The following is a 19,543-nucleotide window of genomic DNA, read 5'->3' as shown; positions in this document are numbered from 1 at the left end:
AAGGTAAAGGAGGATGACTGTATAATACTTCAAATTAATATTGTGCCACGATTTGTTCTCTCGAATAAGATCACTGCATAAGATAATATGAAGAATAATTTCACATTCCTACTCCATATTACATAGAATTGGCTAAAGATAAAAGGATGCTAACTTTGACGCTTACAAGAAATGAAAAGAAGATAAAGTTACTATTTCTTTTTAACTTTTCCTATAGAAGAAACAAGACTACAAAATTTTTGAAATAGTTCTGTTATTGTATCCCACCACTTTATCTCTTAGTGATTTGGTGAGTCTAAGAAGCTCAAAGGTTTTGCAAAAAATTCACCTAGCTCCTAGTGATTCCATTAAGTTTACAGATCGAGAAGGCTTTGATAAAGTTAAACCGGAAGATCAAAAACAACTTTTTTAATGGTAAGAGCATTACAAAATACTTATAGATGTTAGGTGATCATTGATCACAAGTAAATTACTCTTTAATGATTTTCTGCAACAGATGAAATAATTTTTCGCTATGTGCGTTTTCATTCTTTGGGATACAAAATACAGACTTTATGATGTAATAATAAATTTTGTGATCAAACCATTACTTTTATTTGATAAAGCAATTGAACTTACACGCGTGACTCTTTTACCTTTACTAATGAAATGTTTCATGTTTGATTTTTGACAAGAAAACTAAAATTCAAAATGACTGTAAGAGCTGGTCATGTAAATATATTTCTCATTTGTGGCCATCAACGGCTTCCCATGTTCTAATTTTCAGATTTTACTTTTACTTTTAGTTATTTATTTTTTTAAAAATTGTTATCTTTATAGAATATATATTAAGAATTCATTTAGAATGCATACAAAACTTAAAGGTCAGATAAGAGAAAATAAATAAGATAGAATATGGGGACGGTTAAAATTAGCTCTAACATATATATGTATTGCAGGTAATTGAAGAGACTCAACACCGTTATCATAGTGATTAATTATTACTACTATTTACTATTGAAAATCTTTACCTTTTTGTTATTTTATTAGAATGTAAGTTTATATTTTTGTACAAAGTTTTATATAGAGTTGTGATTGATTGAAGGACAAAACTGTCACCCAGTTTTTAATGGCCATTTTCGTAATCTAATTTTAATTTTAGAAGTTTCCACTCATAAGGGCCAACTTACTTAACCACTTGCTTTCATTTTTTAATTCAAGTATACGTTGTCTTTTATTTACAACAAAATACACATTGCTTTAATCTTGTTTGCTTGAATTAGCAAATTTTCAATTCTCTATTTTATATCATCAACTCCTCCTTAAAACCCCATAAGCCACAGGCAGAGAAGAGTCAAATTTTATCACAGACCAGAGTACTTTTGCATCCTCTGTATCTAAAAACCAAGAACATCAAAAAGTCTTCTGTCTACTTTGTCCTTTTCAACTACACACAAATTCGAACGAAGTACAGCATCTTTGTTTCTTTTTATCTGGGGTTTCGATTTGTTTACTTTGTATATTCATCGATTTCCTCAACAGGGTCAACCTCATATTCATCGAGATGCTGACCATTAGAAAGAAAATGTGGATGTTTTCTTACTAGTTTTTGTCTTCCCCATAATTTGTTTAAAACTGCACATTTTTATCTTTTTCCTTTACCTCTTCTATGGCAGTTATGTCCACAAGTATCACAAAAACCACCACTTTGTCTGCCGCCAAGATTTGCTCATATTTCAAGATTGCCCCTCGAATGATCTCTTTCTGGTTTGCTCCTACAACTCGACCTCCTGGAGCTGACCCTTAGATTTTTCTGCATTTTTATTTTGTGTCATTCAGTTGTCAAATTTGTTATTGAATCCTAGTGGTTAAAAATCTTTGCTTTAATAACTTATGGTTTGTTGAGTCTTGTTGTTTGATATGTGAAATATAGCGAAATAGTCAATAATAAACTTCAAGAAAAGATATAAAGGGATTGTATTGGTGTGCATTAATTTGTTAGAATGAACTGTCAGATTTCTGGGAATTTAGGTGGATTTTATGAGAATGAGGCAAATGGGGTTCCACAAAATTTGGTGTTGGATAGTGAAAAAGGTGAGTTGGTGAAGGCTAGTGGAAGAGTTGGGAAGAAAACTGGAAAATCAGAGGGAAAAAGTATTGCTGCATTGAAGAGCCATAGCGAGGCAGAGAGACGGAGAAGGGAGAGGATCAATGCTCATTTGGCCACACTTCGCAATCTTGTGCCATCCTCTGACAAAGTAAGTTCTCCCTTTCTGTTGATAATGGAGAGTATAAGAATGATAGTAGTAACTGAGGTTTTAGATTACTTGTCTGGTGTATGAAATTTGGTTCTTATGTTGTTCCTTTTCTGATCATGGTATTGCACAGAAAATGTCTGTAGTATTTTAACATGTTGTATCAGTTAAGCTGTCATATTTTTCTGGTTATTAATCTCATGTTTTATGAACGTTAAATGCAGTTATCACTTAGGTGCTTGATAGTGTAAAAATTCCTTAAATTGTTCTTTAGTCGTGAATTGTTGAAAGATTAGTGTTGTATCACTTACTAAATCAAGTAAATTAAATGGTTAACCTTGTTTGAATTGTAACATAACAAGCTGTATTCCCAAGCGAGAAGAATTAGAAGCGAACTTCATTTTGGGTGCTTAAATAATCTTGAAGGCTTAAACCACATTACTCTGTTTTCTATTGACAAAAAGTTCCTAGTAACCAAAAGATAAATCGGCTTTTTTCCTACTTGTTTCATTTATGTGCCTGTGACTACCCTTTCAAGATTTATATAGATGTGTAGTTATTATTCATTTGTTTCTTTCTGTTTCCTTACCCCTTTGTTCGGCTATGTGAAGTTCAACATGTTTTGGTTGGATATGGTCCTTTCATCAATGTAAATGTTTCTGGAATAAAGGTCAAAGTTCTTTCGAAACTTGTATTGATATTATATATCTTAATTTGTATTAGAATTTTGAATTTTGAATTAAGGTTAACCAGTAGAGTGCAATGTCGGCTGCTGACCTCTATGTGTTGATCTATTATGCCAACACGTTTTGATTTGTTCAATTAGTTAGTTATATTATTGTAGTTAGGACTGTGTCTCTTGATCATCTTTTGACTTGGTTCGCCAATTAATTAGTTATACTATATTGCAGTTAGGACATTGGAGCAAAACTGACAAGATGACCTTAACAACCGTGAGCTAACCTTTTGACTTAAATACTTATTTTCTATTAATTAAGAAGATCATTTTCATGTCGTGTCGTATTGTTCCAGAATAACTATTTCTGAACTGCAGTCCCATAACAATAAGCCAAAGTTCTAAGCAAATACTTTAATAAGCCAAGTGAAAATGATAAAGCTGTTGGAAAATTTGAGGTAAACTGAAAAGCTAAAAAATATAATTGTTAGGATTTGGAACTTACTTGTGCAGTAAATTGTGGATGATTTACTTCTTTTGAACTTCAACTGAAGATTGGAACTTTTACTTTAGATGGACAAAGCAGCACTGCTAGCTGAAGTAATATGCCAAGTGAAACAATTGAAAGAAACTGCAAGCCATGTTAGTGAAAGTTTCTTCATTCCATTGGACTCTGATGAAATAAGAGTTGAAACAATTGCTGAAAATGCAGGAGATGGAACATGTCTTTTCAAGGCATCCATTTGTTGTGAATACAGGCCTGAGCTTTTGTCAGATTTAAGACAAGTTATCAATTCCCTTAACGTAAATTTGGTGAAGTCAGAAATATCAACCTTAGGAAGTCGAGTAAAGAACATATTTGTCTTCACGAATGTGATCGATGGAGGACATGCCAATATCGAGGCTCGGGAAATTCTCTTAACCTCTGCTCGACATGCTTTTAGTTCTGTCCTGGACAAAGTTTCTGCATTTCCAGAATATTCAACCTATTCGAACAAGAGACAGCGTATTTCTTGCTTTGATACTTCAAGCTTATTATGATCACGATTATACAGCTTGTATATTGTCTATGATGTTTCATAGTATGTTGTATCAAATAATGGTTGATTTGGATTGGAAGTTCATGTTATGTGTTACCTCAGTGGCCCGATGACTATGTCTATAGTTTGTTATTACTATGTCTTTGTACATGCATGAAAGGTGGATTTCTTAAACGGAGGATAATTGTGAATGATGAATAAAGTTTTATGCATAAAGATCATTTTATGAAATGTTGAATGAAGCACCTAATTTAGGAATTTTGTTATGGGTGACAAGAGTGTGTTGCTCTAGTGGTAAGCACCTTCCACTTCCAATCAAAATGTTGTGAGTTCGAGTCACCCCAAGAGCAAGATGGGGAGTTCTTGGAGGGAGGGAGCCGAGTTTCTATTGGAAACAGCCTCCTTACCTCAGGGTAGGGGTAAGGTCTGCGTACACACTACCTTCTCCAAACCCCACTAATGAGATTATACTAGTTTTTTATTGTTGTTGTTGTTATGGGTCCTCAGGTTTCTTCGGCTTGGAGTTTACAAATAATGAAATAAGTACATGGGCCCTTGTCCAAAGAGAATTAAAGTTGGATCGTTCCAAATACTGTCCACAGTCCAGTCCAGAAAAATAAAGAATTCATACTTTTCAGCGATCTTATTCCTTTTTATCTTTTTGTCCCCCATCTTTTCTTTCTATTTTAGTGGACTCTCCATTTTTTTGTTTAAAGTCGCCATCTTGATTAGCTCAGCTTGCCGTTTTGTTGGTTCTAAAATTAACAAGGACTGAAACTCGGACATCTGTCCAACTTTACGTAAATGTTTTGGATACCAACGTTAACTAAAGTTGTGAATAATAACGCCATGGACAATATATAAGAAGATCCTTATAATGCTGAGACGAAATGGAAATCTATAGGAGTGTGATTTTATCGCCAAGGAACCAAAAGTAGGAAAAGGAAAAGAATAACGAAACTTTTCACCAAGATAAACAGCATAATACAACATAAAGTTTAAACGTCAAACGCAAATGTTTTTATGAGATTTTCTTAAAAGAAAAAGAAGATTTTTAACTTTAGCTAAGTCTCCTATATTTCTCTTTTATTAATAGTTCCCAGGATTTCTAATTCACCTTTGCCAAAAAACTACCCATAGATAAGCTTTTGTTCTAACGTGCATGTGATTTTAACCACCAAATTAACACCAAAAAATGACAGCTTCAAAGATGTTATGAACCTCGCAAACTGTCGCAAATGAGCCGACATATCCATTTATTGTTTACTTTTTTCTATTTTAGTTGAAATGTTAAAGTACATGTATATGCATGTTTATTGGCCCAAGTGAAGTTTGTTTTGATTATTGACAAAGTAACTCAAGCATGAACCAGGTACATACACAGTGTACACAGACATAGGTAGATTCAAGCACAAGGCATACACGTGAAAGAGATAAGCTTAAGTGGTTATATCCAGGGGCGTATACACCTTATCCTATACGGTGTCACGGGACACCGCTTCGCCGAAATTTTTTACTAGTTATGTATAAGAAAAATAAAAATATTAGGGATAAATATAGAAAATGACACCGCTTACATCTACAATAAGTTATTTATTTGCTCATTTCTTCAAATTGTGACACTGCTTATGAAAAATCTTACATACACCACTGGTTATATCCAATATCTCCTGAACGAAAAGGGTGCATAAGTGATAAGGAGAAGGACTCCTTACTCGAATAGAACTTTATCCTAGATAAGGGAGGAGCTAGAAGTTGAAGATTACTAGAACTCTTCCACCATGGAAGAGTATAGCACTAGAACTCTAGTTATTTCCTATTCTACTAACTCTATATATTTCAGGATGTTCTCATTTCACATGGACGTACAAACATTAAAGTTAAACGTGAGTTGAGAGCAAAATAGCAAGGCATTTTGCAAGCAATTTTTGTGTGATTCAAGTGTGCGAACCTGAAGCTACATGAACCAGATAGAAGAACAAGTTCCAAGTGTCTGTCTTTTACTCTAGTTTCATTGTAGTAGGTGTTTCAAATTGTACCTTTCAGCTTTATCTAGAAGTAATTGTACTAGGTACTCTGAATGTTGTATTCAAGTTAGAGTTAACTTGAAGTTGTCGCAACAGTTAGAGGCTGGTTGCTACAAAGGGTTAGAGGTAATCCTTAGGTCTACAAAGAGTTTTGTAAATGTTATTTTTGGCTCAGTGATTTAGTGAAGTGTTGGAAAAACTCCTACTGGGTAGTAGGTCGTAATTTTTTTACCTTTTGAGCCAGGTGTTTTTCACATAAAAATACTTGTATTCTTTACTTTTCACATTTATTATTCCACTACAGTAGTATAAGGAACACATAGAAGAATCAGGTCCTTCTATAATCTGTGCACGCAAAAAATTGGACACCACACAAATTATCCCCCTCTTGTGTGGTATTGAAGTACAAAACATCAATTGATATCAGAACAGGTTATCCTTGAAGAGGCTTACACCTTAGGAGAAGATCAACATGAGTGCACTACCTGAAAACTGGAAAGGGCAATTTATTCCTAGGCCACCACTCTTTAATGGCCAGTACTACTCTTGGTGGAAAAACAGGATGAGAGATCACATTATAGGAAAGGACTATGAGCTATGGAACATTGTCACCGATGGTCCACTAACTACCTTGAAGAAAAATGCTGAAGGAGTAGATATGCCAAAGACAAGAGCGGATTGCACTAGGGGTGCTTATCGGGCGGATCGGGTGGATAATTATACTTAACGGTTTGGCTTAACGGTTATGGGATTATAAATATAGTAATCCGCTAGCCACCCAATAAGACAACGGGTGGATTGATATCGGATTAACAATTATCGGGCGGCTTATCGGTTAAACCATATAAAAAAATTTAACAATCATTCAATCAATACCAGGACTATACATACTGTCATTACACATATTAACCAAATTTGTAAAACAAGAAAAGCATATTCGTTCGGTAATCAGTCAAACTTTCAAAAGGACAGTCGTTCATAATCAATCAAAAGGCAAAAGCTTCAGCCTTCGCCCTCAAAGCTCTGACGCTTAACCTAGCTAGAAGTTGTAATTCGATTATGTAATATGCAAATAGATAAAGGTACAACATATGAGAAAAATCAATATTCATATAAAACTAGGCAGCCACTTGTAATTGAATCAACAAGTTGGAAAAAGAATAGTAATATACAAATAACAATGGAAATAAAAGACAGATAAACACTGGTACTTTATATACATAGGGGTAAAAGTATAAATATAAAAAATTTTAACGGGCTAACAGTTTACCCGATAAGAAAATTGAGTAATCCGCCCCCAAACCGTTAAGCCGTTAATTATAAAATCTCAATCTGTTCCCCATCCATTACCCCGATAATCCGATACCAATAAGCCATCGGTTCGGTTCGGTTCGGCTAACGATTTCGGTTCGATTTTGAACAGCCCAAGATTGCACTGTTGAGGACTTAAAGAAGTGGGAGAAGAATGCTAAAGCCAAGAAATGACTTGTTTGCGGACTTGGTCTAGATGAGTACAACAGAATCCAAAGATGTGTCACTGCTAAGAAAATTTGGGACACACTACAAGTGGCTCACGAAGGAACACCTCAGGTGAAGAGATTTAGAGGAACTCTACTGTACTCTCAGTATGAGAACTTTGCTATGAAGGAAGAAGAAATTATTCAAGAAATGTACACAAGGTTCACTACACTGACAAATGAGCTAAAATCTCTTGGAAGGATTATTCCTGAAGAAGATAGAGTCGAGAAGATACTGATTAGGGTTTTGCCTATCACTTGGGAGAGCAAAATCATTGCCATCCTGGAATCAAAGAATATTACCACTCTCTCACTGAATGAATTAATTGGAAATCTCACTACCTATGAACATAGGAGAAAAAACATAAAGATGGATGTACCTAAAATGGAAAGGAGCTTGGCACTCAGAATCACTGAAGGTTCTGATCTGGAAGATGATGAAATGGCTATGATCATCAAGGACTTCAAGAAATACCTTAGGAGAGGAAATGGTTCTTCAAAATGTGGAAGCTATAGCAAGTCAAAACCTCCTGAGAAGCAAACCAATGGTGGATGCTACAAGTGTGGAAAGACTGACCACCACATCAAGAACTGTTCTTTGTGGGAAATTGAATGGAAGAAGAAAAGAGTCAAACGAAGGAACAGGAAGAAGGAACAGGTTCAACCCAAGAAAAGCAATAACAAAGGATCAACCAAGGCTATGGTCGCTGCTACGGGAGAAAGCTAAGATGGTGAAGATGAGGATGAACGAGCACTTATGGCCATTGGAGAATCTGATGAAGAAACTGAGGTAAGTGTCCTTCATCTCAAAGATAAGATTAAATTTTTGTCTAAAGAAAGGTTATCTGAGTTACTACTGGAGCTAATTGATGAATTTTGAGGATGTAAATAACGAAAAGGAACAACTGTCTAAAGAATGTGTGATTTTGAAGTCCAAGTGCAAAAACCTGGAACTTAGGGTTAGTGATACTGTAAGTAAAAATATTGTGTTGAAGAATCAGGTTCATGCACTTGACTCAACTATCCTAAAGCTTAGATCTGAAAATCTAAAATTGAAACTAGGAACATGCAAAAATATAGTTGATCACACACAACTTACTTTGGAAGAAAATATAGGAAAAATGAAGGATGGTTGTACAAGAGAGATGAACAGGTAAGAATTCTAAAGGAGGATCTAAGCAAGGTCAAGCATGAGCTAGACAGAACCTGTAAATGGAACAGATCCTCCGATGCACTTTCATGGCTACAAGAAGACCATAGTAGCAACAGAAGAGGACTTGGCTTTGGGAACCGGCACCTAAGTGGGATCCCAAAAGCAAGTATCTTACACTTCCTGAGAACAAGATTTGCATACACTGTGGTAAAAAAAAAGTCATTATAAAAGTGAATGGACTGCAAAAGAAATGGCAAGTCAAAAAAATAAAGAATTTGTTCAAGGGAAGAATAGGATACCAAGTTAGGCTAAAAAGAATATGATTCATCCTTTTGCCTATAGAAAGGGACCCAAAATAGTTTGGGTTCCTAAGACTAACCCCTGATTTCCTTTTACAGGTCCAAGTGAAGGGGAGTAGCAAAATATAGTATATGGATAATGGCTGCTCAAAGTACATGACAGGAAGCAAGAACCAGTTCCTTTCACTTGAATACCTTAATGGAGGTAATGTCTCCTTTGTAAATGGGAAGAAAGTTGAGATCATTGGGGGGTGGAAAGGTAGGTAAGATTGATTCTCACTCTATTAAGAATGTCTACTTGATAGATGGATTGAAGTACAGTGTAATAAGTGTATCATAATTATGTTATAGAGGTAACATGGTAGAATTCACCTATACAAAATGCTTTGTGATTAATCTTACCACTGACAAGATAGTTTTGCAAGAAAAAAAAGTGAACAACATATATGTTGTAGATCTGTGCATACTTTCAGATAATGAACTCACTTGCTTAAGTGTGTTGGATAATAATCCCCTCTATTGGCACAAGAGACTTGGACATGCCAGTCTAAGTCAACTCAACAAACTAGTCTCAAAGGACTTGGTAATAGGGCTGCCTAACATTAAGTTCAAAGAAGATAAAGTTTGTGAGGCTTGTGTAAGGGAAAAGCAGGTAAGATCCTCTTTCAAAAGCAAGAAAGTGGTAAGCACCAACAGGACGATGGAACTGGGCCATATGAATCTTTGTAGACCAATGAGAACATTGAGCAGAGGTTGTAAGACATATATTATGGTGCTTGTTGATGATTACTCTAGGTTTACTTTGACATTGTTTTTAACATCTAAAGATGAAGCATTTGACATGTTCATTTCTTTTGTTAGAAAAACTCAGAAACAACTAGGTAATCAACTTGTATCAATTAGATCTGATCATGGTACTAAATTTGAGAATACTACATTTGCTGAATTTTGTGATGAGCATGGCATAAATCATAATGTTTCTGCTCCTAGGACTCCACAACAAAATGGAGTAGTTGAAAAAAAGAATAGGACATTGGAAGAACTGGCTAGGACTATGCTTCTTTCTAGTAAACTGCCCCATAGTTTTTGGACAGAAGCTGTGAACATTGCATGCTACATCATAAATAGGTGCATGGAGAGATCTCTTGTTGAGAAGACTCCCTATGAGTTACTTAAAGGGAGAAAGCCAAATATATCCCATCTTAGGGCATTTGGATGCAAGTGCTTTGTGCACAATAATGGGAAAGACTCCCTAGGTAAGTTTGATCCCAGAAGTGATGAGGGAGTATTCTTGGGATATTCTTCACATAGCAAAGCATATAAAGTGTTCAATAAAAGAACTTTGTGTGTAGAAGAAAGTGTACATGTAGTATTTGATGAAACTAACATTCTTTCTGAGAGACAGGAACATGAAGATGAAGCCATTGGATTGGTAAAGGATTTGACTGAAGCCTCAGCACAAGTCAAAGTGGCACCAAACCTAGGATCAAAATCTTAGTCTGATGAATCTTTCTCCTAAGATACCAAAAAAAAAGAAAAGAAAAGAGACCTAGTCTGATGAATTTTCTCCTAGGATCGAAATCTTAGTCTGATGAATCTTTCTCCTAAGATAACAAAAAAAAAGGGACCTAGTATGATGAATTTTCTGCTAGGATCGAAATCTTAGCCTGATGAATCTTTCTCCTAAGATAGAAGACCTAGTCTGATGAACTTTCTCCTAGGATCAAAATCTTAGTCTGATGAATCTTTCTCCTAAGATACCCAAAAAAAACCTAGTCTGATGAACTTTCTCCTAGGATAAATAATCTTAGTCCGATGAATCTTTCTCCTAAGATAGCATACCTAGTCTGATAAATTTTCTCCTAGGATTCGACATCTTAGTCTGATGAATTTTTCTCCTTAAGATTAAAAATCTAGTCCGATGAACTTTCTCCTAGGATTGAAGTCTTAGTCTGATGAATTTTCTCCTAGGAAAATAATTTTTTAAAAAAAAGGGAAGTCTGGATTTTTTTATTTTAAAAAAGGTCAATTTTTAGTTTTCTTAAGTTATCAATCTTTAGTTTTCTTGAAATCAGGGGTCCCGCCTGGAGAATAGGGTCAGTTTTTAGTTTAGTCAAGCTTAGTTTATAGTTTTTCGCAAGCTCAATCTCAAATCTAGGAGATGCACTTCCTAGTCTGGGTCTTTCAAAATATACTTTTAGGAGACGCACTTCCTAAATTGGGATTTCACCCCTAGGAGATGCACTTCCTAATTTGGTTCATTCAAGTTTCACCCCTAAAAGATGCACTTCCTAGTTTGGGTCATTTAAGTTTTTTAGCAGACGTATTTGCTAGTCGAAATTTTCTTGGTTTTACTCACAGGAGACGCACATCCTAGTCGAGTCTTCAATTTTACTCTCATCATTACATCCTTCATCAATAGCCTAGGTGATTTATAGTTCTGCTAATAACTCACAAATCTTCATAGTGTAAACTGGGGCAGAAAAAGTTTCTTTTATTGTTTCCGTTTTGCTGTAGTGGCAGGCGCCCACCTGGAGAACAAGGGAATTCATTTTAGTGTTAAGTCAACATCAGGCACCCACCTGAAAAATGAGGGAATTCATTTCAAGTTTTAAATCAGCATCAGGCGCCCACCTGGAGAATGAGAGAATTCATTTTAAGTGTAAGTCATCAGGCGCCCACCTGGAGAACGAGGGAATTCATTTCATGTGTTAAGTCAGCATCAGGTGCCCACCTGGAGAATGAGGGAATTCGTTTCAAGTATAAAGTTAACATCAGGAACCCACCTGGAAAACGAGGGAATTTATTTCAAGTTTTAAGTCAGCGGGCACCCACCTGGAGAACGAGGGAATTTATTTTAAGTTTTAATTCAACATCAGGCGCCCACCTGGAGAACGAGGGAATTCATTTCAGATTTTAAGTCAGCATCATACGCCCACATGGAGAACGGGGGAATTCATTTCAGGTTTTAAGTCAATATCAGGCGCACACCTGGAGAACGAGGGAATTCATTTCAAGTTTCAAGTCAGTTGCAGGCGCCCACCTGAAGAACGAGGGAAGTCATTTCAGAATTCAATTCAAGTTAGAAGTAGCAGAAGCTCGCCTCAAGAATATGAATCGACAGTCCGAGATGACCAAAGGAAGAAGTCTCAATCCAGAATAAAAATAAAAGAAGTGAATCCAAAATGCAGAAGCCGATGAAAGATGTGAACTGCTCAAGACATGGCTGAGGTCACAAGCTTTGAATATATCGTCTTGATCCGAAAAGCTGAAGAAGAATGAACTAGCACCTGCAAGTAGCAAGCATGAAGGTTCAAATCAAAAGTCTGCATGAAGAACCATTCAAGACTCAAGATCAAGCTTCAGAAGACTCATAAAAAGGAATCTTGTGACTCGTAGTTGATAGGTTTAGTTAGTCTTTTTCATTTTGACTTTGGTGTAATAAGGAGCTCAGCAAGCAGCAACAACAGTGAAATCACAGCTTCTCGATAGTCCCAGCTATCAAAACTTCCAGAACTACAGTGACCTGATTCCTTTATAGCCAAGGATATGTAGGAAACCTCTAAAGCAAGGTTCGGTCAAACTTTTTTAAAAGGCTTCCCATGGAGTATCAAACGGGCAAAAATTATTCATAATTGCTTACTTTATCTTTGCCCGAAAAATCTTCATGTTTTCGAGCTAAGAGGGGCAGCTGTGAGCACCTAAATTTTGCCCTACATAGGAAATTACTCCTAAAATAGTCCAAAAATAATATTAATGGTTATTATGAATTTTAGGAGTTTTTTTATTTGGTTTTGCATTTAGTTTCATATTTAACATCTTAAAATCATAGAAAAACCCCAAAAATGTTCAATGTTGCTTTGCATAGCATTTTAGATTTTAATTGCATTTAGAACCTAATTACATGAATTGATTGCATTATTAAACAAAAATCACAAAAATACCATGGGATTTTATATTTTTAGCTTTTAGTCTTAAATTAGTAATTTCATCTCATTAGTTTTAGGTAAATTAATTATTTAAATGTTAGAAATAGATAATTAGGTTTTGCAAATTAGATTTGATTTAGGAATTAATTTAGGTTTTTAATTAATTTGATTAGGATTTAAAATCAAAGAAAAAGCACAATCCCAGCAGCCCAATTACCCCAAATTCTGCCCAAACCCAATCCCTCTTTTACCTTGTTCAAAGCCCAAGCTCACACCCCAATTCTATATACCTAACAGCCATTCCCCTCCCCTTTCTGGAACACACATAACAGACCCTCCCCATTGGAAAAAAATAAAAAGAGTCCTTCTTCTTCACTGAGCCGCCGATTCAGAACCCCTTCCCCTCTCTAACCGAAAACATACCCCAACCAGTCGCTGACTCCCTTAGCTCCATCTCCTTGAAGAAGGCGAATCTGATCCCTCCCTTTTTCTTCACAACAGAGAACAGATCAGAGCATTCCCCTTTAGAAGACCTAGGAGCCGCTTTCCCCATTTTGGGGATCATCTCTGAACAAACACACAAAAATTCCGACACACTCTTCATACACACAAAACTTCGTTCTCACTCACACAATTCTTCCCTTCCCTTTTGGACCCATGAATATACACCCATAGATACACATTGATGGACATCAAAGTTTCCTACACACTAAAAGCATCCAAATGAAGATCTGAAATCACAAAGAAAGAAGAAGCAAAAATGAAAGAAAACTGGGATTTCGAAGAAGCTTTGGAGAGTAATTGATTGCTGAATTTTTGAACTCTTCCTTGGATCTGTAAAAGCCTATTGAGTCTCGAATTTATGGATGTTTGTTGCGGTTTTGTACTAGGAGTCATTCCTGTTGCTTTGTTTGGTTAAGAGCTGAGCTCCTAATTATAGTTACTGATTCTCCCTCAAAAGTCAGAGATCCGTTTTCTCCCATTTGTTTGTTGTGGCCAGGTACTAATTTTTAATTGAATGATATACACCTTCGATTTATTTGAATGAGAATAATGCAAATTTATTCATACTTTGTGTTGTTTCATTGGTTGATACTCACCACGCTTTGTCTTGTTTGATTAAAGTTTGCTGCATTTGTTATGTCAGCAAATGGTTTTAAATTTGTTTGTTTTCCATTTAGTAATGTGGTTTTATAGAAGATGGGAATTAGGTGAAAGCATGACGAAATCAGATCTGGGAAAACGTGGGGAAGTAATGAAAAATCTGAGCCATAAAAGATAATGTTATTTAATGAATCTGGTGTGATAAGAATTTGGTAAGCAGAGGCCAACGTTCATGGGTTATCCAGTGAGGCGCTATTTTATCTTGCTTTAATTTCATCCCAATGTCTTTGTTAGCTTCGTGATCAATCTGATTTTATCTCTTTAGTTCATTAGTATTATAGAATCCAATTTCCATAGTAAATGTTGATTAGTAGCATTCAAAACAAAAGGTTGGATTCATGAGCTATTCTGAATGTTTGGTAGTACTGGTTTCCTAAGAACTTAAACTCCATTTCTTTAGCAGATTTTTATAATTTCGTGTTAATTAATTCACATCACCTCTCCCACAACAATCTTCCATAACTTAGTCTCGGAATAATCTCAAAGTAGTTTAAATAAATAACTTGAACATCGTCGCTTGCTTTAGGCGCTATTAATAATAAATTATCGTGGCCATGGGTACGGTTCCTGTGGCATGGTCATGATGCATAATCCCCAATTCGAGTGTGCGTTTCACGTGACTCGACCATAACTTCAGTAATTTAAATAAACATATTGTGAATCACGGGTACGTTTCACGTGGCGTGATTTGCGATGTGTACAAGAATAACAAGTGTGCGACACCGCGACTTGCTTAAACAAACTCCATAATTATTTAAAAATCATTAAAAGCGATATAGAAGCGGTAATGCACAATAGGTTCTAAAACATGTAATAAATCAGATAATTAGGCCAATTATTACAGTTGAGCGAGCGTGCTAAAACTACGGAACCCGAAAATGCCTAATACCTTCTCTCGGATTAATAGAATTCTTTACCGGGTCTTCTAGTTTTGGCAGACCTTAAACGGAGTCAAATTTCTTCGATTTGGGATTTAAAATAAATCGGTGACTTGGGACACCATAAATCATTCCAAGTGGCGACTCTGAAATAAATAAATAATATCATTTCGATTATTGTCACTTAAATTGAAAAAACTCCCTTATCCCCTATCCCCTCGGGAAAAGGGAGGTGTGACAGCTCTGGCGACTCTGCTGGGGAAACAAACCTAGAACTTCTGGTCCAGGGTTCAGAATTCGAGCTTAGAATGACGGTTATAGTTGGCTTTTGTTTGTTATCTGATTTTTCACGTGTTTGATCCTAATGTGCTAAATGCCGCTTTTTACCGCTTTGATATTGCTTGAACTGTATATAAAATCGTTACGAAACCCTTCTTCTCTCTGAGTCTTCTAAATCTTCTGGGAAGTGCACGCTGGCGTGACTTCTTTTCTGTTAGTGTCATACCCTAATTTAGAACAAGGATCGGATCAGTTACAAAGGCGGATGATCTTTTGGTTCCCGGTACGTTGTCCCCCTCGGCTCGAGTTGTCCGCTCGGGTAAGCCAGGTCTAGAACAACACACCCAGAATTTAAACTTAGAATGACATAACCTCATGCTAGATCCCTAGTAGGTACGTTTGCTTGCATCACGTGCATTTGACTTTGGGGACTCAACATAGGGGTTGGGTCCGTCTAGGACATGTGTACCCAAATTAAAAGACCATCCTGATGCATCTTTTGTGCTACTTGTGTGTTTGTTTGTTCGGTTTGCATGTTGATTGCCTTCTAGAATAGGGAAAGAAAATCAAGAAAAATAGGAGAGAGAAATTGACCCGGTTCCTGAAAATTCCGGTATTTGAAAAAAAAAAAGATCCTGAAACTCTGCTGAATTTTTAGAAGGTTGTCACAAATGAGTCCGAATTTTCAAAAAATGACATTTTCCCCCGGTCCTGAAAAACTGACCGAACTACGCGGGTCTGATTCTCACCGGATGTGAAATACATAGGCAAACCTCATCGGTTCCGGCTCACAATTTTTAAAAAATCCAAAAATATTTTCCTTTACTTCCTTCTTTAGAAAGTCTTTCTTTTAGACCCCATTTTTTAAAAAAATACAAAAATATTTTCTTTTTAATTTCTTCTCAAAATACAAAAATATTTTCATTCTTCTTTCGAAAATTGAAAAGAAAATTCAAGATTCAAAAATATTTTCTTTTTATTTAGAAATATTTCTTTCATAAATTCAAAATAAAAGTCCAAAAATCCAAAAATATTTCCTTTCTTCTTTAGAAGTTTTTCTGTCGAAATTTTAAAAAAAATAAAATTTAATTTTTTTTTTCTTTAGAAGTCTTTCTTTTCAACAATTCTCAAAAAAAAAACAAGCAAATCGAAATCCAAAAATATTTTCTTTCATCTTTATAAGTCTTATTTTCGGAAATTAAAAAAAAAATCAAAATCCAAAAAAAAAAGACTTAGTGTATTTCCTTTATTCCTGATCTTCCCGAACTACTCAAGATTTGATTCATGTTCTCACATGATACATAGGCAACCCACATCAGGTTCGATCGAATGATTTTGAAAAAGAAAAAGAAAAAAAAGAGTGAAAAAAAGAATAGTGTTCATTCTAACGTGCTTGTTGTTTTGAAATAAAACCTGGTTTAAGGTAGTCAGTTTGTTGGTTTGCAATGGCGAGTTCAAGATCCCTCAAAAATAAAAGCATTTTCTCAATCGAAGGGACAAGTACCAATATTGTGGATCCAACTAAGGTCACGGAAAGGCAATCAGACAAGTTCGTGGTAAAAAGGGAGGCAAATGTTGGTTGACTTTACCAGATTTGAGCGATAGGACATGCCCTTCTCGGGATGATTTGCTGATAGGGAGACATGAGAATTCGTCCAAGTCTTTTGGCAAATTAGTTACTGTGAAAGATTCCCATGTTGTCAATCCTGAAATCCAACAAGCAAAATGGGGAACAGTTTGATCAAAAGTCAAAATTTGAGTCCTGAATCCATAGCAATAAAAATGATTGAATGCCGTAATAATATTGATGTGCAAATTTGTGGCTAAGATGTCGCTTGGTAACAGAAAAGCCACTCCTCTTTAGCTAGGGAGGAGTCTTAGTAGCTTATTTTGTCATCTTTTCTGTTATCTGGGTTATACAGGATTGTAACCCAGATTTCAGTTTGTTTGTCTTGTCGTTAAATCCTTCTATCCGTTATTTAATGAAATACAATGTCCTTTTGTGTCATTCTATGCTTAGTTCTTTCGCCTCTAGTTCTAGTGACATGACATGCATGCGGAATTTTTGGCCAGATCTTAGAAAATTAATTTAATCTTGAATTGGATAACTGATAAAAAGATATTTTTGAGGATGAATAAAGAGTCGAAATACTTCGGAATTAAGCTCGAGTAAAATTCACCTTCAAATCATTATGAAGATCGGGTTTGAGGAAGAACCAATTGAAGTTTGGCGGAAAGTTTGAGATTAATGGACGGAAAGTGATCTTCGACCACGACACACAAACAGGCATGCTCATCAATGCTGTGATCACAAAAGGATACTATGATTAGCGTTCTCGAGGTTGGGAGGCCCTTTTTTTGCTATCCAAACACTTTATACCCTTCTCTACCCCTTTGAGCCGGTGTCATTTTCTTTAACCCTCTCTTGGAATCAAGTCTAGAGTAAAAAAATGAATGAAAAAATAAAAAGAAAAGACCATTCTCCCAGAGTACTAATTGGGGTAATTCTTAGAAAGTTCAAGAAAAAAAAAAGAACAGTCAAAGGTCCATGCCCCCAGGAAATAGAAGTTGGGCAACTTGTTTTGAAAAAAAAAAACAAATAAAAAAAAGAAGAAAAGGAAAAGGAAGATAAAGAAAAAGAAAGAAAGATGAAAAAAAATAGTTAGGTCAGATGTTTTAACTACATTTGACTTGATTCCTTTAAAAAAGGATACGTAGGCAGCAGAGGCCAACGTTCATGGGTTATCCAGTGAGGCGCTAGTTTATCTTGCTTTAATTTCATCCCAATGTCTTTGTTAGTTTCGTGATCAATCTGATTTTATCTCTTTAGTTCATTAGTATTATAGAATCCAATTTCCATAGTAAATGTTGATTAGTAGCATTCAAAACAAAAGGTTGGATTCATGAGCTATTCTGAATGTTTGGTAGTACTGGTTTCCTAAGAACTTAAACTCCATTTCTTTAGCAGATTTTTACAATTTCGTGTTAATTAATTCACATCACCTCTCCCACAACAATCTTCCATAACTTAGTCTCGGAATAATCTCAAAGTAGTTTAAATAAATAACTTGAACATCATCGCTTGCTTTAGGCGCTATTAATAATAAATTATCGTGGCTATGAGTACGGTTTCCGTGGCATGGTCATGATGCATAATCCCCAATTCGAGTGTGCGTTTCACGTGACTCGACCATAACTTCAATAATTTAAATAAACATATTGTGAATCACGGGTACGTTTCACGTGGCGTGATTTGCGATGTGTACAAGAATAACAAGTGTGCGACACCGCGACTTACTTAAAAAAACTCCATAATTGTTTTAAAATCATTAAAAGCGATATAGAAGCGGTAATGCACAATAGGTTCTAAAACATGTAATAAATCAGACAATTAGACCAATTATTACAGTTTAGCGACCGTGCTAAAACCACAGAACCCGAGAATGCCTAACACCTTCTCTCGGGTTAACAGAATTCCTTACCCGGTCTTCTGGTTTTCGGAGACTTTACACGGAGTCAAATTTCCTCGATTTGGGATTTAAAATAAATCGGTGACTTTGGACGCCATAAATTATTACAAGTGGCGACTCTGAAATAAATAAATAAATAATTCCATTTCGATTATTGTCACTTAAATTGAAAAAACTCTCATATCCCCTCGGAAAAAAGGTGGTGTGACAGCCACCCCATAAAGTGTTGTTTGAATTTGTTAACAAGGTTGTGCTGCCCAGGCAGGAAAGAAGGCACATTTCTACATTCATGGACCTGGTCCTTATGGAATGCCTGAAAAGTGGGAGGGAGATTAATTGGCCTGGGTTTATTATCCAGCTCCTTGATAGTGTTCTAAATGGCACCAAAACTCACGCCATACCCTATGGTTTCATTCTCACCACCATATTAGATCACTTCAAGGTCCCCTTAAAGAAATGGGATATTAGTACCAACAAGGTTACTTTGGAGCAAACACCTTGACTGCTTGTGACTATGAAGTCCATGCTGCTGTTAAAGAACCTGGTTCATCCAAGAAGGTGCATGTGAACAGCAACGTGAGAGTCTTGGTACAAGAGAGTGGGGCTAAGGATGCTGAGATTGAGAGGCTGAAGAAGAGGATGACTGAAGTAGAAACTGAGAGGGATGCTCTCAGGGTTGAGCTTGCAAAGGAGAAGGAGAAGAATGATGTCATTCTTCATGATATGCTGAAGCTACTTCAGGCCAGAAACCAAGAACATGGTCCTTCCCAGCCTTGAAACCTTTCTAGCCTAGTTAGACAAACCAGTGACCCGGATGGGATTTCTTTTTGTTCTTTTTGCTCATGATCTAGCATCTTTATTTTTCTTTATGCTTTGT

The 19,543-nt window shown here is 35.9% G+C and overlaps 1 protein-coding gene across 2 annotated transcripts; it reads left to right on the top strand.

The window, feature by feature from the left end:
• Positions 1 to 1,212: 1,212 nt before the first annotated feature.
• LOC107771768 (transcription factor bHLH30-like) lies at positions 1,213 to 4,171 on the top strand. Of its 2 annotated transcripts, XM_075234962.1 has the most exons (3): positions 1,213 to 2,237; positions 3,146 to 3,187; positions 3,484 to 4,171. In XM_075234962.1, the coding sequence occupies exons 1-3, from the start codon at positions 1,983 to 1,985 to the stop codon at positions 3,949 to 3,951; spliced, it is 765 nt and encodes a 254-aa protein (XP_075091063.1). In that variant the 5' UTR covers positions 1,213 to 1,982; the 3' UTR covers positions 3,952 to 4,171. The 2 variants fall into 2 exon arrangements, with proteins under 2 accessions (XP_075091063.1, XP_016446700.1); XM_016591214.2 differs by lacking the exon at positions 3,146 to 3,187 and having other exon boundaries at positions 1,221 to 2,237.
• The last annotated feature ends 15,372 nt before the right edge of the window (positions 4,172 to 19,543 follow it).

This window comes from Nicotiana tabacum, chromosome 17, assembly GCF_000715075.1.
Source record: "Nicotiana tabacum cultivar K326 chromosome 17, ASM71507v2, whole genome shotgun sequence".
NCBI lineage: Eukaryota > Viridiplantae > Streptophyta > Magnoliopsida > Solanales > Solanaceae > Nicotiana > Nicotiana tabacum.
This window is presented reverse-complemented; position numbering and strand designations above follow the sequence as displayed.

Excerpts from the sequence above, each read along its gene's own strand:
- LOC107771768 (XM_075234962.1), top strand. The coding sequence starts at position 1,983 with ATGAACTGTCAGATTTCTGGGAATTTAGGTGGATTTTATGAGAATGAG. Across the intron at positions 2,238-3,145 it reads TTGTGCCATCCTCTGACAAA|TTAGGACATTGGAGCAAAAC; the intron begins GTAAGTTCTCCC and ends ACTATATTGCAG. Across the intron at positions 3,188-3,483 it reads ACAAGATGACCTTAACAACC|ATGGACAAAGCAGCACTGCT; the intron begins GTGAGCTAACCT and ends CTTTTACTTTAG.